The sequence below is a fragment of the Podarcis raffonei genome, chromosome 5, assembly GCF_027172205.1.
Source record: "Podarcis raffonei isolate rPodRaf1 chromosome 5, rPodRaf1.pri, whole genome shotgun sequence".
Lineage (NCBI taxonomy): Eukaryota > Metazoa > Chordata > Lepidosauria > Squamata > Lacertidae > Podarcis > Podarcis raffonei.
In genome coordinates, this window is record NC_070606.1 from 88077750 (window position 1) to 88102243 (window position 24494).

General features: G+C 47.3%; 1 protein-coding gene across 1 annotated transcript in view; it reads right to left on the reverse strand.

Moving 5' to 3' along the window:
• Positions 1-24494, reverse strand: part of SPATA16 (spermatogenesis associated 16) — a 174016-nt gene that overhangs the window by 144472 nt on the left and 5050 nt on the right. Inside the window, exon 2 of the mRNA XM_053390577.1 lies at positions 17062-17683. Within this exon, the coding sequence (XP_053246552.1) occupies positions 17062-17655 (594 nt within the window). The 5' untranslated portion in view covers positions 17656-17683. The remainder of the gene's footprint in view (positions 1-17061; positions 17684-24494) is intronic.

The window sequence follows — 24494 nt, forward strand, 5'->3', positions numbered from 1 at the left end:
TGGAAGTTGGTGCATCACAGCAGTAGAGCTTTCAGGCATTGTGGAGTGGATACGTACGACAAAAAGGAATTTGCTTAGTCTGGCAATCAGATCCTGGCATGTATCTGCTGTTGCCCATCCTTGTATGCTCACACATACAGAACGCATTCACATTGGGACACCCTTCAAAGAGTTAAGTCAAGAGCCGAGGCTACGATTAAAAAAATAAATAAATGGAGTGACACTTACGTTGATTTCACAATCGCACCGGGAGAGCCCATAATGACCATCTGTGGGTTATGGAATTAATCCAGCTCGTGAAAAGAGGTCTCTACAGCCCTCTGGTGAATTAATCATACTTTATTTGAGATCTTCATTTCACATCCCAGAGACAAACACCACATCCGAGATGGCGAGCACAGCGATACCGTTTGGAGCTCTTTCTAGGCTTTAAAAGTAACATACCAGCCATTAACTTACTTCATTTGTTTGTTTAATGACCTGGAGGAGATTATTTTCAGGACAACAGAGTGTAAAATTTAATTCCGGAAGAGATTTATGGCACAAGGAAACCTTTCTAGAATTTGTATACCATCTTTATTGGGATAATTAATTGCCTGTCGAGAGATTTTTTTTGCCCCAGACATCTTGCTAACAGCTCCCACTTCAACAACTAAGCCAACGCCAGGGCTGCTCGCTTCAGTGGGGCAGAGTATATGAACCGGCTTTAGATCCACATCTTCTGAGGTAAACAAGTGCAAAGGCCTCACTTGATTCCAGACATTTCCCTTCTTTGCTAACATCTGATACAGCGCAGCAAAGAAACAACCACCATTTTAAAGGATAACGAAGAGTACAAAAATTAGTAGCGAGTCTGAGAAACAATCCATGTACTGTAATAAACCTCTCCTCCCCATTATGCGCGTTACCAGAGAGTTAAGTGTGGGAAGCAGCCACAGAGAAGCGGCAACCACACCATATGGGGGGACTTTTAAGCCAGTGTTTTTCAACCACTGTTCCGCGGCACACTAGTGTGCCGCGAGATGTTGCCTGGTGTGCCGTGGGAAAAATTGAAAAATTCGAAAGATTTAAAGAAAAAAAATAAAATTTCAAATTTTCGCTCACTAGGCGGGCGCCGGACTGTGTCCTGGGTATGGGGGTGGGGTTTTTGACCCCACCCTCGGCCAGCAGGGGCGCCAATTGGCGCTCCTCAGGGGGACACCCTCCACTTTTCTGATGTCCGGGCTGTGATTGGTCCAGACTCCAGCCTGGACCTATCACAGTAGGACATCATCTTCCTTCCCGCCCGAGCACAGTGTGTGCAGCAGCAGAGAGGACATCGCGACTCGAGTCACCAGGAGGACCGGAGAAGTTGTCATTTTATTTCTCTTCAGTCTCCACTGAATGCCTTGACTGGGTTAGGGACCCTTATCATCATCAGTTGGTGGAAAGGACATGACTTTACAGGAGCAGGAGGAACTAACGGAACTGAGACAAAATCGTGGTTTCAAGCTAAGATTTGCTGATCTACCTTTGGACAGTTTTTGGTTGGATACTGCCAAGGAGTTGATGTTAGGATATTTCCGTTCCACCTTAAAAGGGAGCAGGATGTTTGTATAACAGCCTGCGTAAGTTCCTGTCTCACAGGATGTTTATGGTGTAAGTTCGTTTCGTTTTTGGCTGTTTTGCCTGAGCAGTCGGAGCAGACGGTCATGCTTTCTTTGTTCTGACCAATGCCTAATAAACTGTAAATATTCTGAATTCTGTTGTGTGACAGAATTCTGTTGTGTGAATTCTGCTGTCAGAGTGTGCACTAAGCCTGAGGCTTAGTGTCGCTGAATTGCTGATATTGCCTGACTACGGGAGGTCGATGGATCGTCCGGCACCGAGCTTGGGGGCTCAGATGGATTCTATCTCCCTGGCAGTATCCCAACAACAGGTTATGGGCCCAGATTCACGGCACTTGCAGGAGAGTAAGACTGCGACAGACTGCTGAGGTATGTGTGGGAAAAGCGAAAGCAGAGGCTTTTCTGTTGCCGCGGCAGCCTCTTTTGATGTCCGGCTGGCCTAATTGGCCTGGGAACCGAGCCAAGCAGGCTTCGTGATTTATGGGTGCCAAGATAAGGAGTCTCTGAAGTGAAGAGGACTCACGGCTGGCGTTAAGAGCTGGAATGGAGTTTTTCCAAGCCTCTGAAGCTGCTGAGTGTCCAAAATTAAATCGGGACAATTATGAGACCTGGGCTAAATGGTGTGAGAGTTTGCTGCGTCAGTTTGGAGTCTGGCAAACTGTCAGTGAAGCCCCTCCAGTTCCTCTGACAGGGAGATGGGAGGCTCAGAATTCGCGAGCCATAGACGTAATAGTCTTGTCCGTCTCTCTGGAGGAAATTGCTACGCTAGCTGGCAACACGACTGCACGTCAGATGTGGAATGCTTTGAAGATAGCCCATCTGCCAGTCATCCCAGCCCAGAGTTTGACTGCATCGGAGGTCCTGGCTGTTTCCCAGAATGCGAGTGAATGCACGGATGCCGAGGGCACCGGTTGCAAGCTGCAGGGGGAGCTGACTGTGATGTCATCCCAGGCAGCATTCCAGCCTCCAGGGGGAGCCAAGGAGTCGGCAGCTGAGAGCTCTGTTTCCCGTGAGAACCAAGGTCAGAGCCTTTGCAGAGGCCGGAAGACCACATGTAAACAGAGCAAGATGCTTGCAGGTGGCCAGGAGCAGGGGGGCAAGTTGCAACAGCCCACGCCAGTGGAAAACAAGGCTATGTTTGCTGGCACAGCTCCACCAAAGGCTAAAGGCACGTCTGATGGCCAGGAGCAGGGGGGCAAGTTGCAAAAGCCCTCGCCAGTGGAAAACACGGCTATGTTTGCTGGCACAGCTTCACCAAAGGCTAAAGGCAAGCTGCAAAAGCCCACGCCAGTGGGAAACAAGGCCAAGGCCAGGTTTGTAATTGACTCAGGTTGCACGCGCCATCTCAGCAAAGACCGTCATCTGTTTATCTCCTTCACACCTCAAGATGGAGAGGTCCAGCTGGCTGATGGAAGGACTTTGCAAGCTACAGGAGTTGGAACTGTGAAACTTGCAAGTCTGAATACGACCATTAGCAATGTACTTTTTGTTCCAGGAGCTGCGGACAATTTGATTAGTGTACCACAGCTGACTGGGCGTGGTTTTGAGGTTTCCTTCAAGAGGACTATCTGTGTCATCAGAAAAGGCAAAGAGGACATTTTGCATGCAAAGTTGATGGATGGTTTGTTCTGTCTAACTTATGATGACAATGCTGTTATGTCTAATGCTGATTCTTGTTGTGTTGCACAAACTAACAAGGTTCTTCATGCAGGATGCATTCACGATGCACATCGCAGATTTTGTCACCTCTCTTGGCAAGCGCTAGCCAAGATGCCTGGGTTGGTTGAAGGTTTGGACATCAAACCTTGCAAATTTCACATGAAATGTGTATCTTGTGCAGAGAACAAGGTGAAGGTTGCTCCAAAAGGCAAGGAGTCTAGCAGGCAGGCTTCCAAACCCTACCAGCTAGTTCACGCAGACCTGGTAGGTCCTCTAGCACCCTCTTTGGGTAGAGCAAGGTACTTCATGGTTCTAATTGATTCTTTTTCCAGGTACATTCATGTGTTTATGCTCGAGCAGAAATCGCAAGCATTTCCTAAGTTCAAGGCATTCTGTGCTTGGTTGGAGAATGCTCACGGTAAACGTATTGGTTGTCTGTTTACTGATCGAGGCGGGGAATTCACTTCTCAGCAGTTTGAAGCTTTCCTGACTGAGAAGGGAATCCAGCATGATTTGTCAACGCCTAGATCGCCATGGATGAATGGGCTTGCGGAGAGAGCAAATCAAACGTTGCTGCAAGGGATAAAAACCTTGTTGCATGATGCCAACCTCCCTGAGAAGTTTTGGGGGGAGGCTCTCTCGAATTTGGTTTACACTTTTAATCGCAGACTGTCATCACCTATTGGCTGCACTCCCTATGAGAAAATGTTTGGTAAGAAACCTAACACCAAGCACTTGAGAATCTTTGGTTCTGACATGTGGGTACACACCCCACAAAGCAACAAACTTGGGAAGCGTGGGGCACATGGTTTGTTCATGGGGTACGAAAAAGGTGCATACAGAGTATGGATGACTAACTCTAAATCCATAAAGTTCACAAGGAGTGTTGAGTACAATCCTAAGTGGGGGGAAAATGTGGGAATTTTCCAGAGTTACCCAGAGGAGGATGAAGGTGATGTGAAGAAAGCAGATCATGCTGAGAAAGCTGAGGAAACTGAGGATGATGATGATGATGATGATCAGAGTTCGGATTCCAGTTCAGTGGGCGGCGCTGCTGCTGCTGTCAGTGACAGTGATGACACAGCAGACTACAAGAGCGCAAAGGCCTCAGTCAGACCGTCTGATGAGTCTGACAATGAACTGGAAGAACCACTGTTCACCATTGGTCACTTTTCTCCTAAGAAGGAGGAGATGAGTCCAGAAGACTTGCGTCTGGTTCGCAGGTCTGAAAGGGCGACCAAAGGCAAACCTCCAAAGAGATTTGCTGATGAGTTTGCTAAGACAGCAACTGCCGTTCTTAGTAGCTCAGAGAAGGTGTGGGAACCTTCAAGCTTCAAAGAGGTCCAGGAGTTAACCTCTAAAGATGCTGAGCCTTGGCTTAATGCCATGAAGGCTGAAGTTGATTCCTTAAACAGGAACCAGACTTGGGAACTGGTACCGGTAGTCCCAGGAATGAGACTGGTTGGCAGCAAATGGGTCTTCAAGGCCAAGACAGACCAGAATGGCAAGGTTGTCAGACACAAAGCCAGATTGGTTGCCAGAGGTTTTTCACAGGTACCAGGGCAGGATTACCACGAGACCTACTCACCCACGGTCAAATATGAGAGCATTCGGCTGATGCTCAAGATCGCTGCGGAGGAGAAACTGCATGTTTCCCATCATGACATTAATACAGCTTTTTTGTACGGGATTTTGGGGGAGGAGCTGTATATGCTTCCACCTGACGGGATGCAGATACAGAAGGGAATGGTCTGTAAACTGCGGAAATCCTTATATGGTCTCAAGCAGAGTGCCAGGTGTTGGAACACAAAACTCACTGAAACGTTGCTTTCTCTAGGTTTTCACCAGGGCAAAGCTGATCCGTGTGTGTTTGTCAAGGAGGAGGGGCAAAACAAACTGTATTGTTTATGTTTTGTTGATGATCTTCTGATGTTTTGGAAGAATCAGGCTTTTTACCAAAGCACCCTAGCTCAACTGAAGGAGCACTTTGACATGAAGGATCTTGGTGAGGTATCCAACTATCTTTCTCTGCAGGTGGAGAGGGACCAAGCAGGTAATTTTCTGGTACACCAAACACAGAAAATTGCTGATGTATTAACCAGGTTGAATTTGGTTGATGCAAACCCAGCAGACACACCGATGGTGACAGGTTACCAGGTAGACAGTACTGCTGAAGCGTTTTCTGACACAACGCTGTACAGATGCATTCTAGGCAAGTTGAACTTCATTGCTAGATGTTCAAGACCTGACATTGCTGTAAGCACTAACCTGCTTAGCAGACATGCTAACAATCCTACTGTTCAGGATTGGAAAGCTCTGAAGCGCATAGCCCGGTATTTGAAAGGGACTATGCACTACAGGCTGAGGTTCACCAGTCAGAAGACTGGAGGTCTTGAAATCTTTGCAGATGCAAGTTTTGGAAGTGACACCACAGATGGTACGAGCACTTCTGGAGTATGCTACATGTACAACCACTGCCTGTTTGACTGGTTGTGCAAAAAGCAGACAACAGTTAGCCTAAGTTCCTGTGAAGCAGAACTCAATGCTCTGTCATTTTCACTCATGGATTGTGAATGGTTGATGCAACTGTTTAAGGACATTGGGGTTTCTGTGAAATGTCCTATACAAGTGTATCAAGACAATAGATCTTGTTTGGCTTTGCTGAACTCGGAGAGTTGCAAGCAAAGGACCAAGTACTTGCAGATTAAGCTACATCGTGCAAGAGAGTGTATTCAGAAAGGACTCATTCAGGTGTCCTACATGCCAGGAAATGAAATTCCTGCTGATCTGTTGTCTAAGGTTGTTAACAGAGAACAACTGAAGGTTTACGCACAAAGGTTGCAATTGGGTTGAACCACAGGTACTACAGGTTACACGAAAAGGGGGAGGATGTTAGGATATTTCCGTTCCACCTTAAAAGGGAGCAGGATGTTTGTATAACAGCCTGCGTAAGTTCCTGTCTCACAGGATGTTTATGGTGTAAGTTCGTTTCGTTTTTGGCTGTTTTGCCTGAGCAGTCGGAGCAGACGGTCATGCTTTCTTTGTTCTGACCAATGCCTAATAAACTGTAAATATGCATGTTCTGCTCTCATGCTGTGCAACTTCTGTTGTGTGAATTCTGCTGTCAGAGTGTGCACTAAGCCTGAGGCTTAGTGTCGCTGAATTGCTGATATTGCCTGACTACGGGAGGTCGATGGATCGTCCGGCACCGAGCTTGGGGGCTCAGATGGATTCTATCTCCCTGGCAGTATCCCAACAGTTCCCCCTTCTGGCAAACAAAGCTATTTTGACATTGCTTCCATTTTCCACTACATATCTGTGTGAGATGAGCTTTTCAAGCATGATTGCTATAAAAACTAAATACAGAGAGAGACTGAGAGCTGTTGACAAAGAGCTACGTGTGTGTCTTTCTTCGATTCCAGCCAGAATATCAGCTTTATGTTCAGCCAAACAAGCCCAGGTTGCGCACTGAATAAAGTATTTTATAATTTTTCATATTTCTGTTTACTTACTATTTCATAATAAAGTAATTATAAAATACTTTCTTTGTGTTTATTTGATTCCTATTCAAGAGAATTACTTTATATATAGTCAATATAGGCACAGAGTTAATTTTTTAAACATTTTCTAATGGTGGTGTGCCTCGTGATTTTTTTCATGAAACAAGTGTGCCTTTGCCCAAAAAAGGTTGAAAAACACTGTTTTAAGCTATGTCGGAGGAGGATTGCAAGGACCAACTGGGTAATTATAGCCAAGCGATTTCAAATTAAAAGGAGGACTACCGTCAAATGCCAGCTAAAATTGGAATCCTGAGCACTTATCAATCAATTAAAGTATTTATATCCTGGTGGACAGAGTAAATTAAGCTGTCCAAGGTGGCTCACAATATGAAAAACCCAGCTACGCAATAAAAGAATGGCTGCAACATCAAATTAGCAGCAGCGGTGAGCAGAACTTCCCCTTGAATTCAAGGGGCCCTCTGCTAAAGCAACATTCACTTAAGCCTCAACCGAGCGAGGGTGGAGAAGATTTTCCTCAAGGAGGGATTTTGGTGCCCCTGTTGAAAAGACCCCGCTCCTGAAAAATCTCCACTGTATTATGTTGTTGTTGTTTAGTCGTTTAGTCATGTCCGACTCTTTGTGACCCCATGGACCAGAGCACGCCAGGCACTCCTGTCCTCCACTGCCTCCCACAGTTTGGTCAAACTCATGCTGGTAGCTTTGAGAACACTGTCCAACCATCTCGTCCTCTGTCGTCCCCTTCTCCTTGTGCCCTCCATCTTTCCCAACATCAGGGTCTTTTCCAGGGAGTCTTCTCTTCTCATGAGGTGGCCAAAGTATTGGAGCCTCAGCTTCAGGATCTGTCCTTCCAGTGAGCACTCAGGGCTGATTTCCTTCAGAATGGATAAGTTTGATCTTCTTGCAGTCCATGGGACTCTCAAGAGTCTCCTCCAGCACCATAATTCAAAAGCATCAATTCTTCGGCGATCAACCTTCTTTATGGTCCAGCTCTCACTTTCATATAGAAAGCGGAAAATGCCAGGGTGACCAGTCAATCACCACATGCCTTCTCCAGTACCAGCAGAGACTGGTTCATTTGGGCAAATAGTGCATCAGTCTCAGTCTGCTCTCGGCCAACCTCCAATTGCCTGCGTTCTTACAACCAACTCAGGGCAGTGGCACTGCCTATTCTGTTCCTCCTCCTCATTCTCAGTGCTGCCTTTGCAGAACTCAGTAGAGATTCAGATGGGGCAAAACTTGAATGAATCAGCTCTGCCTGTCACAGACCCTCCAAGAGTCCCAATTTTCCAGGGCCATTCCTGGATTAACAGAAGCCATCCCGGCTTCTGATTTGATCCCAGAACGTCCCGCTTTCCCTTAGGACGTCCCTATTTTCATCAGAGAAATGTTGGAGGGTATGGAGTTATGCAACCCCCCAAGCCAAGGAGATAAGATACAACTTTTAGAAGACACCTGAAGGCAGCCCTGTATAGAGAAGTTTTTAATGTTTAAAGTCTTATGATGTTTTTATGTATGTTGGAAGCCAACCAGCGTGGAAAAGGACATCCCTATTTTCATCAGGGGAGGTGGGTGGTGCTGTGGGTTAAACCACAGAGCCTAGGACTTGCCGATGAGAAGGTCGGTGGTTCGAATCCCTGGGACGGGGTGATCTCCCATTGCTCGGTCCCAGCTCCTGCCCACCTAGCAGTTTGAAAGCACGTCAAGTGCAAGTAGATAAATAGGTACCGTTCTAGTGGGAAGGTAAACGGCGTTTCCGTGTGCTGCTCTGGTTTCGCCAGAAGCGGCTTAGTCATGCTCGCCACATGACCTGGAAGCTGTCTGTGGACAAACGTCGGCTCCCTCGGCCAATAAAGCGAGACGAGCGCCGCAACCCCAGAGTCGGTCACGACTGGACCTGATGGTCAGGGGCCCCTTTACCTTTACCTATTTTCATCAGAGAAATGTTGGAGGGTATGCTGTCATTGGCTCAGCTTTCAGCTATGGTTGGCCTCTCTACTTTTCTGCTTTGCCAGTCCCAAATGGACACCAGGCACTACATATTTCAGTGCATGGCAATGTAGTTCAAGAAGACTTTCCCAACCCCCCCCCACCAGTTTTGGAACATACCTGATTCATTCCCACCACACAGCTTAAGACAGAATTCTGGGCCTCTGTGCACCCTGCTAGCAGTTATCCTTTGGCAGTGAGAGTTAAAGGTAATCAATATTAGACTACAGAGGAAGAACTCGAGCATTTTAGAGCGATGCGAAATTCCTGCACGAGGAATGCTGTAGCCTGCTCTCTCGGGGTTAGGTGCTGGGGAAATATTCGCTCTCTCGGGATAAATTACAGCCGCTAATTACTTTTTGGTCCTCAGACGAAGAGCACGGTTTGATAAACACACACAAAAAGTAGGCCATTTCACAGCCTCTGGGGAGCACTGCATTACCCAGGATGACAAAACGCACCTTTTAAGCCGTTTTTAAACAGCAGAGATCCTACGATAATGAGAATGACTGCAAGTGACTTTGCAAATCAAATGTAAAGGGCTTGCTGAAGTGGAGTACCTGAGCGCTGGGAGGAACGTATGGAAAATCAAGAAACAGCACAACGGGGAAGGGAGGATGATGGGAAATCCAGGTGCTCGGAGATCCTGCCCCCCCCCCCAAGTAACTAGCAATACGGGTCAATGGATATATGTCTGACTGTTTGGTGTAAGAGGATATAAAATGGTCCAGGTCAGCCCTGGGCATGTTGCCCTTAGAACCTTCATGTATATTCAGCCTGCAACAAAGTTTCCTTGAGAATAAAAGCTTTGTCTCGAGAATGGGGCTTAGAGCTGCTCACCTGGAAACAGCTCCCCCCAGGGAACCTGCTCTAGGCAACCACAGTTCCATTAACCATGTTACATTCTTATAGCTCTCACAGGAGAGCAGATAATGCCAGTCCTGGCAAAGAGATGGGGGTGGATATCGTAAAGACACCTACGTTTTCCCCAAACGAAGCAAGGAATGGCACCAGATAAAAGGGCAGTGAGTCCTCCCACTTAATATTCTCTGCTCTCGCCACCATTGCTTACAGCAGTGTCCCTTGAATTTGGGTCCCCAGTTGGACTACAACTCCCATTACCCTCACCCATCACCAATGGTCAGGGATGGTGGGTGTTGTAGTCTGAGGTTGAAGAACACTGGCCTAGAGCTAGGTGGGTGACAGAAATGCAAACAGGTTTACGTTGAGCTGCATTGCATATAGCGACGTGTATTTTCCAGGGTTGGTTGGGGACATCATAATGCTTGCCTTAAAATACATATATCTCTTATTTGGCTCATCTGGAGAAGGATTCTGCTTCTCCTGCCCTTAAAACCCACCAATGCACGTTCCTTGAAGCCTCTTGCCCATATCTCCCTACCTTCTCTCCCACCCTCTTATGTGGCTGTTGGCTCCATCAGCGGTAGCTATACGCCCACCCCCAGCCCCAAGTGCATTTTTAAGGTCTATTTGCACTTAATGTAGGGAAGAGAGATCTTCCACTGCCACCAGTGCCCATCAGCTGTCATGGACTGGCTGGTTGCAGAGGAGGGATGGGAGGCATCAGCTAAGAAACCCTCAAGGGAAGAAGACTCAGAGCCAGGAGATTGGTGGTGGGATGGCGATGTGTCATCAGAGGGAGAAGAGGGAGGAGAATGGGAGCAGGAGGTGTAAGAAGCTGAAGAGGTAACAGGGTTTTAGTGAGTAGGAAGAGGCTGGGGCAGAGAGCAGTCAAGAATCAGAGGCAGCAGCAGAGGGGGCCCAAGCAACAGAGATGAGGCAGGTGGCTGAAGAAGCCAGGGAGTCTCCTGCTGCGACCAGCTCCTCTCCCCCTGGTCTCCCAGAACCAGAAGAGGTATGAAGAGGGTGGAGCAGAGACAGACAAGGCAACGAAGTCTCAGATGGCTTGAGAAGGACCCAGGGAAGGAGGAGACTTTGAGAGCGGAGGGAAGGCAGGGACCTGGCAACTACCTCACTGGGCCTACCAGGAAAAGTTGGTGTTACCACTAGGCCTGAGCTGTTTTGGTTTCTTTGAATAAAGAGTTAACTTTGTCGACACCAGGTACTCCTTATTGCTGACCTACTCCTAAACCTGGCTCCTCAGTGGGTGGGAGAGTGTGAGAGGAGATATGGACTAAACAGCTCTTGTGTCAGCACCTGGCATGACCAGGCAAATGAAGGGGCCCCGGGAGGCTTGGGGTCTGAGGCCAGTGTCCTTGAACTGCTCAGCTCTGTAAAGAAGTGATGTGAGGCACCTATGGGTGCTGCTGTGGTCACCAGCATTCTTATTTCCAGTGCTTGTGGGTCTTTCCCCCATTGGTATATCGGGTTGGGGCCCAGAAGCAGTGAAGAAAAGGAGGAGGATGCCGGAACATTGCTAGAGCTGAGTCTGGCCATGGGCCAAGCCAGGCATGGAGGGGAAGGGAGTGCTTGGGTGGGTGGCAACAGGAAAAGCAAGCTTCCATTGCAGGCTGCCAGCTGCCCTGGCCCACAGAGAGGGAGAGAGAGTCTAGGCTGTGGCTTGGAGGAGCCACTAGAAGAGCAGGGACAGCCGAGAAGCACTGCCAATTCTGGCTTTCCAGCTGGCTGCTTTTAAAAAAATGACAATTCTTTCCCAGAGTGAAATTCAGGAGCAGAGTGCCAACCCGCCAGTGCCTGTCAAGGCAGCCTGTGAGTGGTCTGGGACGGGGCACAGAGGGCGCTTTGCCCAGGATGCCCTCAAGCCTGCAGATGAGGAGCATATTGTGGGAAGGATCAGACCCCATCACATTGCCTGGTGACATCAGGGGTTCGGTGGCGTCCATTCTGGCTCCAAATAAACTGAGTTCAAGATCCACTTCTGAAAGCAATTACAAGCCCACTTGGGTCAGAGATGGTGGCACTTGGTTTTATTGTTGTTGCTGTTTTGCAAGTCCTACATTTTTTCCCCTTGCTAAACTGGACTCAAACCCTCCTCCTTCGTGCAAGAAGAATCCCTTCTGGGTCACTGCCACCGAAAGAAAATTCAGGTAGGTCCAAGCCAAATTGCTTCCTCCACCTGCTGTTCTGGAGCCCTGTTCCTCTCAGTGGCTCCTGTCCATTACGTTACATTTTGCTGCCCTGTGCAAAATGCGCCAGCCGCACATGGGGGGGAGGTACGGACATGGTGAGGAAATGGGGTCTTGCTGTAGCCTGGAGCCTAGTGCCGCACTTATTTACACTTTATGGCATCACTTTGTGGGCTGCGATACATAGAAGAATCTGGTCGTACAGCTGTAAATGCCAAGTCCCCAGCAGGCTGGATAGGCTTTTAAATGTGCTAGAAAACCACAAGGGCTTTTCGAAATGTCGCCTCCCTGTGGGATTAATTGTCAAATGCTGGGAAAAAAGAGGGCTAGATGTCAGAAGAGGCTTGTTTGCAGCCTGCACACTTCAACTGGCAGTCATGCAAAAAATGCTAGATGGGCTGGTTGTTTTTTTTTTTTTTTTTGTAAACTTAGAAAAATGGGGAGTATTTATATGTGCACGGCAAAGGTCAACGATTGCTACCTGTGAAGGCAGGAACCTGATGATATGAGAGCTGCGCGGCTGCAGCCAAACTCTGCAATGCAACTGGTTTGCTGTTGCTTTTCTCCACTTTGTTGACCGCCACTTGCAGGGAGGAGGGGGACAAATGGAGTGCGCCGATTCACACATCGCACACCTTTTCTCTCCAGGGTCAAATTCTAATTGAGGATTTAGAACATCAAGCCAATGAGGATGACCAGCTTGGCCCGATCCATCGGCCAAAGGAGGAGAATCTAGAAGGGGCTCGCTTCCCCCTCTACTCACTGATGGAAAGAATACTCTGTTCCAACTGCCTTGGGACTGCAGAAACAAGGGCGAAAGAAAACTCTGGTCCCAACCGTTGGCCAAGGAACAAGAGCCACTAACTGCTATCTAAGCAAGGTTCTGAGAAAATCAGCGTGGCCCGAAATGGATGCAAATGCTTTGGGTTTAGCGCTTTGTCCTGAAATTAAAGGCCTGATCTCCATCTTCTTCATCTTTTGCCCCTCCTTTCCACTCCCCTTCCTTTCCACATCCTGCCTTGTCAGACCGTAAACCTGTTATCAGGGCCTCCCTCTTGCCCTTATTGATGTGAGCCATTTTGGTACAGTGGTACCTCGGTTTGTGAACTTTATCCGTTCTGGAAGTCCGTTCTTAAACCAAAACCATTCTTAAACCAAGGCGTGCTTTCCCTAACAAGGCCTCCCGCTGCTGGTGCCCTTCCACCGTTCGGATTCCGTTCTTAGACCGAGGTAAAGTTCGCAAACCGGAACACTATTTCCGGTTTTGCGGAGTTTGTAAATCGAATAATAATAATAATAATAATTTATTATTTATACCCCGCCCATCTGGCTGAGTTTCCCCAGCCACTCTGGGTGGCTTCCAATCAATCAAATCGTTCTTAAACAGGACTGTTCTTAAACCGAGGTACCACTGTAATTGAAAAGCCGGATAAAAAAAGCAACTTATTAACTCAGGAGCCACCCGAAAGGAAGGATAAAAAGCAGGATTTAAAAAACAACCAACTAACCACCCTGTCCTGTCTGGGCTGTGTCCCTTCAGACAGCAGGTGAACTGAACCCTCCTCCAGACAAAAATACCTCTGAATACCCGTTGCTGGGAAGAAGAAGCACGGAGAGTTTTGCTGCACTCAGGTCCTGCTTGTAGGCCTCCCATAGGCAACTGGCTGGTCCCTGTGAGGTCAAGAGGCTACTGTTTTTGGTGGGATGTGGTTCAGTGGCGGAGGATCTGCTTTGAACGCAGAAGGTCTGACTTGGTACAAGGAAGCTTCCCATGTTCCTATCCAGACCCGAATGTGTGCCCTAATTTCCGGGTAAATGGACTGGGGTGGGTGGGTGTTGATTACACAACAGAGGGGACAACTGCACAGTGACATTTTCATTAGAGCACATCCTCTTGGTGACCCTTCTTTTGATGCAGCCTCCAGCTTCAACAGCTCTGCAACTTTAACTAGCCACCCGCTGATGATTAAGAGATCTTGGTGCCATCATTATGGCTGAAGCTGCACATGAGCAAACAGTTCCCAGCAGTGGTAATCCAATTTCTCTTATTTTTCATCATATATATATTTGGTGTGTGTGTGTGTGTGGCAGGGTAGGGTGGGGGGTTCAGAGCTGCCACACACCCATCTGATAACGATGCTTAAATAATGGGTGCTGCTTTTCTGTTTTCTTTTCTCCACTTTTGGCCGCTTATGTCAGTTTTATAGCAGCGTTATGGAAACATGACAGGGAAGCGAAAATCTGATTATGCCTAAATCCTGGCCCATTATGTGATTATTATGAGCCACAGCACAGCGGGAGTTACAGCGCTACGATAGAAGGGATTTCCAATATAATTAGATCAGATTGGCAGCACCAAAGAAATCAGGGCAGAACATTACGATGGCTTTCCTGTAAATGCCAGTAGCCGCGGCTTCCCGTCAGCGCGCACCTGGTAGGTGTAAATGCTCCACTTCTGTGGTGGTCCCTCCAGCAGATGCTATTGTTTTCTCTTTCCCCTGCTGAGCTGTGGGGTTATATCCCAAGGGGTCTGGTGGCAATCAGTTTGGGTAAAGGTGGAATGCTAGGCTCGTAAGCTTGGAAGAGATGAAAAGGCCTGCTGGACAGTTGTACTAGATGCCAGGAAGTTTCAAGGTTCAGCCGAGACCATATTAACACCGGTCAAGAAAGACCTACATTGGTTCCCAGCACGTTTCCGAGCACAATTCAAAGTGTTGGTGCTGACCTTTAAAGCCCTAAATGGCCTCGGTCCAGTATACCTGAAGAAGCGTCTCCACCCCTATTATTCTGCCCAGACACTGAGTTCCAGTACTGTGGGCTTTCTGGCGGTTCCTTCACTGTGAGAAGTGAGGTTACAGGGAACCAGGCACCCTGTGGAACGCCCTTCCATCAGATATCAAGGAAGCAAACAACTATCTGACTTTTAGAAGACATCTGAAGGCAGCCCTGTTTAGGGAAGTTTTTAATGTTTGATGTTTAATGTTTAATGTTTGACACACACACACACACACACACACACACACACACACACAGTGGTACCTCAGGTTACAGGCGCTTCAGGTTACAGATCCTTCAGGTTACAGACTCCGCTAACCCAGAAATAATACCTCAGGTTAAGAACTTTGCTTCAGGATGAGAACAGAAATTGTGTGCTGGCAGCGCGGCGGCAGCGGGAGGCCCCATTAGCTAAAGTGTTACCTCAGGTTAAGAACAGTTTCAGGTTAAGAACAGACCTCCAGAATGAATTAAGTTCTTAACCTGAGGTACCTCTCTCTCTCTCTCTCTCTCTCTCTCTCTCTCTCTCTCTCTCTCTGTGTGTGTGTGTGTGTGTGGAGTTGGGAGCTGCCCAGAGTGGCTGGGGAAACCCAGCCAGGTGGGCAGGGTATAAATAATGAATTATTATTATTATTATTATTATTATTATTATTATTATTATTAGTTACAGTAACAATGATCCCATGGGACGTGGGTGGCGCTGTGGGTAAAAGCCTCAGTGCCTAGGGCTTGCCGATCGAAAGGTCGGCGGTTCGAATCCCTGCGGCGGGGTGCGCTCCTGCTGCTCGGTCCCAGCGCCTGCCAACCTAGCAGTTCAAAAGCACCCCCAGGTGCAAGTAGATAAATAGGGACCGCTTACCAGCGGGAAGGTAAACGGCGTTCCGTGTGCTGCGCTGGCTCGCCAGATGCAGCTTGTCACACTGGCCACGTGTCTCCGGACAGCACTGGCCCCCGGCCTCTTGAGTGAGATGGGCGCATAACCCCAGAGTCTGTCAAGACTGGCCCGTACGGGCAGGGGTACCTTTACCTTTACCTTTTTAACAATGATCCCAGTATTTATATACCACTTAATATACGAAATTCCTAAGCGGTCTGCATAAAAGCCCACAAGAACATTAGGAAAATGAAAAAGTGAGAGGAATGGGACTCTCTGCTGGCCACCAGACAAGGGCTTGTTCCACCTGCCTGGCTCCGCCCTCCGCCCTTCAGAGCCCCAGGAGCTTTCAGAAGGAATGTTGCCACCAACAGTCATTATGTGAATGTGTCTTTTGATGAACTGAGTGGAGGACTCTAAGTCATGGGGTTGGGGAGGGAGTGTGTGGATTCAGCAGTGCTTAACTTGTCTTTGGTTCTTTGTTAATATTGCTTTGTGGATTATGAGTGCTAACAGTGCTTTTTTGGGGTGGGGGTGGGGTGGGGTACGCATACCCCTAAACATTTTGTGAATCTAAGTTTGGCCTCACTGAGGGGCAGTATTTCAATATGAGTAGGAACATGAGAGTACCCCTAAACATTCTTTTTAAGAGAAAAAGCCCCGAGTGCTGTAATGATTTGTGATTTTTAAAATAAGACTTTTATTGTGGTTGTCCTGCTTAATCTGTTTTCTAAGTTGCTTTGTTAATAGGGTTATAGAAAGTGGTTGTTTTGCGGATGATTTGTTGACCATTTTAAATGATTTATGCTGCCCTTGTGAAATGCTGTGTTATTATTTATTGTACGTGTGCCGCTTTGCGACTTGTGTGAGTGAAAAGCGGCGTAGAAGTATAATAAGTGAAATGAATGAATGAAAAGAAAAACCCATGTACTGCATTATAACCAAGCCTGCAAAGAAATACATGGGTAAAAACAGAGAATCGATTGATAAAACGTTTGATTAAATATCTATAAATAATAAAACAGAGCGGTGTGGTGAATCTTATGCGCAAGGGAAAGCCTACTTAAATAGATGGTATACAAAAGGCAGTGATTTCTCCTCACACTGATCTTCCAGGCAAGTTAGAGCCATTATCACCTTCCAAGGACACATTCCAGCCATTCCAAAGGAAGGTGTTTCCTCTGTGAGTGTTTGTGGCCTGAGGCCTGCCTTTGAGCCCTGGGCCTGAAGTTCCCCATCCACGTTCTCCATGAATGACTCTCTGAAAAGGAGCTTCTCCTTTACACCATAATCTAGGGCAGGGTTCACCAAACTTGGCTTTCCAGATTTAGTTGGACTACAACTCCCATCCTCCCTAGCTAGTTGTCAGGGATGATGGGAATTGTAGTCCCCAAACAACCAGAGACCCAAGATTGGGAATCCCTGATCTAGAGTGACCTTAAGGATTCTGGTGAAGCTAAGTCAGGGCTTTGGTGGCCACCATTCCTCCAAGTGCCCTTGTCATGGCTACCTAACGCTTGCGCTCTCCCCATTACCTCACCCAACTCCCCTCGGGGCCCCTACCTACCTACCTCAAGGGCTGTTCTGAACTGTCCTGCTGCCACAGCATACTTCTTCTGCCTGTAGCAAGCGCTGGCATCCTTTAAGGACACCTGAAGCCACTTGTCCATCTGTGGTTGCCTGCTCATGCCAGGCAGCCTTGGGGAATCTACATTTGCAGACCCTGGGCATTTGGCCTGAGTGTTGGTTGGGGCCACTTGAGCTGCCAGAAACTCATAGGTGACGTCTTCCTCGTCTGTGTACACCAACTTCATTTCGACCTCCATCAGGCTTTTTAGGGGGATGTGGGGCAGTAGCACAGGGAGGGCCTGGTTCTCTGGCTCCATCAAGCGTTGTTCCTTCCTCACGCCTGGCTTATCGTTGCTTTCCGACTTTCTTTTCAGGACCAACCTGTCCAGATCGTGACCTTGTTTTTCCCTGACATTGCTCTTCCCGGCTTTCAGCTTCTCCATCGCGTTTTCCACAACCGCTGCCCCCGAGGTACTTCTAACCTCTTGCAAAGCTTCCGGAACGTCATTCAGCCGGTACGCCGTCCCTCTCAGCTCCTCCTTTCGGCACATTTCGCTTGCGATGTTCTCAAAGCGCGTGCTGCTTGCCGGCTCCATGACTCACAGAAAAGCTAGACTCCAACTCCTGAGGGTGGTTCGAGGGGGGAGGGAGAAGGCAGAAGAGGTGGGAAAGTTTACAGTTCTGAGCTTTGCAAATAAAGGATGCAGAGCAAATGTTTTATTCAATTTGCCCACAGCTGGCACCATTTGAAGTCAACAATCAGCTATGGTTAGCAAAGAGCAGAGTTCCCCCCCCTCCTCTTTCTTTTGAAAGACTTTGGAATTATACCCTCTATTGAAAATAAGCCGAGTTGCCTCCATAGCTGTTATTTAACACGTATTGCAAAAATGGTATTTTGACTTCTGTTTCAGTACTGACCTATCCACTCCTGAGCTCTGCCAAGAATCTTCCTTTTGAAACCCTGTTGGCTTACAGTTCACACGCTGGCCAAGGGGTGAGGTTTCCAGGGGCTGAAATAAGTGGCTTGTTGGACTTGCAATGAGGAGAAGTGGGTTCAAAGCCCGACGTAGCTTGCTGTGTGACCTTCTTTCAGCCTGCCCTCAAGGTCCTTCGTGAGAAGCAATTCATAAATGGAATGCTGTAGGTAAACAACAACCTACCTCGCCAGGTTGTTGCAGGGAGAAAATACGCTAACCCCATTTTATGCTGTTATGAGGCTCCAGGAGAAAGGGTGGTATACATAGAGAGAGAAAGAGAAAGGTGGGCAGTGAGGTAATGGTGGTGTTTGATGCACCCACTTCAATCTCCTTTTCAAATATTACCAGGATGGCATGAGAAGGGGAGTGTATTCTAACAGCTAAGACAGGGCTAGCCAATGTGGTTTCTTCTAATCAGATTCAAGAAGCATGTCCAGTGATCAGTAGCCTGGATAGCTCAGTCGGTGAGAGCACGGTGCTTATAACACCAAGGTTGCAGGTTTGATCCCCATATGGGATGGCTACATATTCATTCCTGTATTGCAGGGGCTTGGAATAGAGGATCCTCAGGGTCCCTTCCAATGCTATGATTATATGGAGGGTTCCAAGGTAAAACTGGAAAAGGTGATTAGTTCACAACCTCTGTGAGGGGAATAACAGACACCTAACTCACCGTGTGGCTGAGCTAAAAAAGAGGCAACATTGATCTTTTACTCCTGTCTAATGCAGGGCACGGCCTGGCCAAAATACCTAGAAGCCCCATTGGTTTCAGTGGGTGGGATTTTTTTTTTTTTTGCAGGTATGTGGCGCTGTGGGTTAAACCAAAGAGCCTAGGACTTGCCAATCAGAAGGTCGGCGGTTCGAATCCCCACAACGGGGTGAGCTCCTGTTGCTCGGTCCCTGCTCTTGCCAACCTAGCAGTTCGAAAGCACGTCAGAGTGCAAGTAGATAAATAGGTACCGCTCCGGCGGGAAGGTAAACGGCGTTTCCATGCGCTGCTCTGGTTTGCTAGAAGCAGCTTAGTCATGCTGGCCACATGACCTGGAAGCTGTACGCCGGCTCCCTCGGCCAATAAAGCGAGATGAGTGCTGCAACCCCAGAGTCGGTCACGACTGGACCTAATGGTCAGGGGCCCCTTTACCTTTAACTTTCCCATGGACATCAATAAGACTCATAACAGTGCTTCATTCTGGCTGGGTGTTGCCCAGGTTTTGTCAGCCTTCTGGGGATAGTGGCCACATTTGGAATTTTGGGGGTGTACCCTGGGCGTCCGTCGCAAAATGGCTGCTGTGGGGTAGGGGGAGTCCAATACAAAAGAAGCAGGAAAAGATGCAGGGACATGCATGACCCACCTGTGGGACGTGATCCATTGGTGCAGTCAAATGCAACATTCCTTATTTCCTAGAGTGGCACAGGCAAGGGGACATCCAGTCAGTGTAACTTCCTGTTCCTCTGGTCTGGAGCATCTCCCCCCTGCATGTGACCTGGGAGATGGGCGTGGCTCTGGGTGACTCCTTAAAAGAGCCGAGTCATACAGCCATTTTCTCACTTGCAGTCTTGTTGTTTTTCCTCTTGTCTTGCTTGCTGTTCTTTTGCTGCCATTTTGTTGTCTTTATGTCATTTTGCTGTCTGCTGTTTCTCAGCCAGCAGCACGTGAGTTCAGTCTCCATATGAGATCAACTCACACTGTTTGTTTATGTAACTAACAAGCTTTCATATCGTGAACTGAAATGTGAGTAAACTTTTTGTTACTTTACTCAGATAGACTCTTGTGTCTTTATTCTTTTAAGAGAGATTAAAGGGGACACCAGGAAATAATCCTAACTAAGAGATTCAAATGAATCTGCAAACTAGCTTCCAGCTATATTGAGGGGAATTTGCTCTGCTACGTCACTCACTTATTCAATATATCCTTCCCTACCTTCCTTAACATTCCCACACCACCTGCCCCCATCAGCCACCCTCTTTAATGGAACAAAACCCACTTGCCTCAGCTGGCACCGTGCTTGCTCACAGAGAAACTCTTTGCGCCTCTCCCCTCTACAAAAAGCAAGTGTCTGGGTGTCCAACCCTGGTACCAAAATAATTCTGGGCATGCTTAAGTTTCATTGGTAGTAGATGTGGGGAAAGACCCCATGCACAGTCGTGCCACCCCCATGTGAAAGAAAAGGAGGAGTTTTGCCCCTAAGTCACTGGCCCATGGTGCAGTTTGAGCATTTAGAGTTTTCCAAGCGCAATTTGTGTGGGCAAACTGATCACTCGGCAGTCTCACGGAGCGACTGCTAGCAAATCATTACTTTGGTCCGATAAATATTTTCCTGATCAATTTTGATCCAACTGCCCATTCTTTCAGGAAAGGTGTGCTGGAAAAATTGCATTCCTCATAAGTGCACTGCGGCTGAAAGCATAATTCTAGTCATAAACAGTGAGTGAAAGGATCTTCCTTTTAACCTAAAAGGTTCATAATGAAGATAGCAGTGCAAGGATGAAAAGGAAGACTACCAAACTGTATTTGCAGAGAGCAATTTCTCCCAAATTGACTTTGTGTGTTCCCTAAAGTGCCTTTATTTGGCTGATGCCATCAAGCATCCTGATCTTTGTATTTTCTTTTTGGAATTAACTCTTTTTGTTGTCGTTGGTGCGGACAATGATAGGTCGCAGAACTGACAAGCATAACAGTAAGGCATGCAGCCCTTCCAGAATGGAAAAAAAATCCCAACTAAAAAAAATGACCCATTTTAAATGGGGCGGGGCAGGTAGAGAAAATGGTACCGTGTCACACTTCTGCCTTTTAAAACAATCTAAATTTAGCTCCTTGCACATTCCACTCTTACTTGGGTGAAGAAGAGAGGGTTGGGGTTGAAATCTAAAAGGGGGAAAGGAGTCCTTTATAATGCTTCCCTCCCTCAGTCCAGTCTACATTTGGCACACTGGCCCTGTCGGTTTTGTGCGTGCGCGCTATTTCATTCAATCACAAGTGTGGTTCTACTTTCAGTACATTTCTTATTGCTAAAGACCAGGTCACATTAAAAGAGCACCTGCAGCTAAGTCACACTGACACTTCTGATCGCCTTGCTGTAAAATTGGGCTATCAAGAGTGACCCTGTCGCAGTCTTTCTAATATGACCTTTATACTTCCTCCCCCCTAAAGCTTTTTCTTTTTTTTTGAAAAACAATTCTGCACTTACTGGGGAAAAAATGTGAATGTTGGATTTTGCCCGACACCATGTCAGACTCATTGGCCCATCGATCTCAGGATCAGGGCCAGCCCAGAACATTTTGCTACTAGAGGAAAAAAATAAAAATACCACATACCCCTGCTGCTGCTGCTGCTGCCTCATCTTCCACCTCCTCTGTGTGCCTACAGCCCACCTCTGCCCACCCACTCTTGCCTGCCCACCCACTGCCTTGGGTAGTCCATTATTAGTCGTCTGGGCTAAGTCAACGGTTGACAAAGCCTTGGGTCTATTTTTGTTGTTCTTGGAAAAAGGCACCTACACTATCAGCCATCATCACATCTTGAGGAAACGAATCTCGTCTGTTACTTTTGCATCGCCAGAACTGCTTACATTTGTTTGCCTTAATTCCTGCTGCCAATCAATTTAATTGATTGAGTTCTGGGGTTTTGGTTTTTTTTCTTTGAGTGAGTGAGTGAGAGAGAGGACACCTCCTCGCAGCCTTGACTGTTAATTTTAGCAGCAAAGCCGTGAAGCTATGTGAAGCAGAGCCCAAACGACCCACCATTAAAAAAAAACAAAATTGCCCTGGTACTCAGACATTGATCTCCTCTCTGAATTTTGTACATTCTATCATGCAGCTCTTACAAGTGTTAGCTAGGTGCTCAATTTAGTAGTAACATAATACAAGTTATTACTAAGCAGGGCTGGCCCTACCATTAGGCAGAGTGAGATGGCGGATTCAAGCAGCTGATTGGCAAGGGCAGCAAATTTGGAGGTATTATTCTTGATTTTTTAGCGGAAAGGGAGGAGAGAGAGTGGGATTATTTGTCTCCAGGGTCAAAATAACTCTACCAACCTTGGAGACTATGCGCTTTAGTCTGCCAGGTGAATAGCACCCTGGGGGCAGGAATAATTTGTCTCTCCACCACAGGGTGCTGCCTTTAATCTGTCCTGAGTTATAGAATCATAGAACTGTAGAGTTGGAAGGGACCCCAAGGGTCATCTAGTCCAATACACTGCAATGCAGGAATCCTGTCCACAGCCGTCCCTGGGTGGGCTCGAACCACCAGCCTTCTGGTCAACAGCCAGACCCACTGACCCACTGTGCCTCAGGAGGGCTTCTAACATATTCTGAACCTTCCAACAGTCTTATCAATTTGACCCCCCCTTTCTTTTTTCCTTTCTCCTTCTGTGTTGGAACTCCTATTTGGGGACTTCCCTGGCTTTTTTCTGGCCCATGTAGGACCAGTCTGGATAGTTAGCCTTGGTGAAGACTTGACGTTTTTATCCCCAAAAAAGTTTTTGATTGACTTCCACTGAAATGAGGCTGCATTTTAATGTTTTAATGTTGTATTTTAATCTTGTTTTTAAGCTGTATTCTAATCAATTGTTTTTATATTTGGTGTTAGCCGCCCTGAGCCCGGTCTTGGCTGGGGAGGGCGGGGTATAAATTATTATTATTATTATTATTATTATTATTATTATTATTATTATTAATTATTAGCCCCTTCTTTCTTCTTCTCTTCTTTGGCGATCACTCATAGCCGAGTAAGATTGTCTTCCATGAACACGGCCTAATTGCCTTTAGGCAACTCTTCCAATAAATTGTTTCCTTCACTGATTCGTGTGTTGTAACAAGGGACAAAGAGATGCATCACCAGAATCCTACTGAGTGGCATCAAGTATCTTCTTCTTCTGCTTCGGTGATCACTCGTAGCCGAGTAAGATTGTCTTCCACAAACAGTTTTAACAATGAGTCCGTAAATGACTGTGGAGGCCAATTCTGGATCCACACGTCCCTCCACAGTGGGGACATAGGTTTCCCTCTTAGTACCTTTCTTCCTATGAGTTTGAGCATCTTCAAAGTCCATTAGTCTTAGGTCGGTGCTTAGGTCCATCCATTTCAGTAGTTTTAGTATGACTAACTTTGGATATAACCCTGAGGTCCAGCTATGAGGGCCTTCTGGCGGTTCCCTCACTGTGAGAAGTGAAGTTACAGGGAATCAGGCAGAGGACTTTCTTGGTAGTGGTGCCTGCCCTGTGGAACACCCTCCCATCAGATGTCAAGGAAATAAACAACTATCTGACTTTTAGAAGACACCTGAAGGCATACAGCTTCCAGGTCATGTGGCCAGCATGACTAAGCCGCTTCTGGCGAACCAGAGCAGCGCACGGAAACGCCGTTTACCTTCCCACCGGAGCAGTACCTATTTATCTACTTGCACTTTGACATGCTTTTGAACTGCTAGGTTGGCAGGAGCTGGGACCGAGCAACGGGAGCTCACCCCGTTGCGGTGATTCGAACCACCGACCTGATTGGCAAGTCCTAGGCTCCATGGTTTAATCCACAGCGCCACTCGTGTCCCTTTTTAAAAATTATTATTATTCAAAAGATAGTAAACCTGAGGGTAGGGACTGTCTTGTTTTGATTGTATGTAAGCTGCTCTGGGAGCCTTTTTGGCTGAAGGGTGGGGTACATATGTTCCAAACAAACGAACAAACAAACACAAACAAAAAGTTGAGAAAAGCATCACCAGAGCTTTGCTTTTCTCAGGAAAGAAAGGCACATATGATTTCCATGGGAGTCAAGAAGCCAGTTCTTGTGATCAGGGGTTCATTCTTAATGGAGGGGAAACGAAAGAAAGAAAGAAAGAAAGAAAGAAAGAAAGAAAGAAAGAGAGAGAGAGAGAGAGAGAGAGAGAGATATGGGCCATATGTCACACCCCATAATCCTTCCATACTTCAGCCAACAGAATTAAGCAATTTTCTGACAGGTTAGCTGCACAGGCTGCCAGGGCGCTGTGCACAATGCAATTTATCTGGACGCTTCCGCTCAGGTGAGCCTTAAAGGTAGCATTGGAATTCTTCTGCCTGGCTTCCGCTGCCTAATAGGAATCTAAGTGATAACTGGTGGGAGGGCGCTGAAGCATTCATGCATTTGGAATCGCCAGATGTACGCCGACACCCCGGAATTTCCCAGTGGCATGAAACAGAAGGGCCGAAGTCCCCCAAACTTTGAGAATTCACCTGCAAACAGGCTAGTGAGGCTCAAAGGCGACTGTTGGTTATCTCACCAGGACTATTAAGGAGTGGTCTCTCTCCCAGTTGGTTCGCCACTGCTCCCCCCCCCTCCAGGTAAGCAACAGTCACCCACCTGCTCGGAAGCTAGAATTGCAGCCCCTGCAATTCCACCCAGCAAGCTGTTTCTGCATAACACCTATTCTGCATCCTGTGGACTAGGGGACAAGGCTAGTCCCCTAAATGTTCCCAGTAAATTAG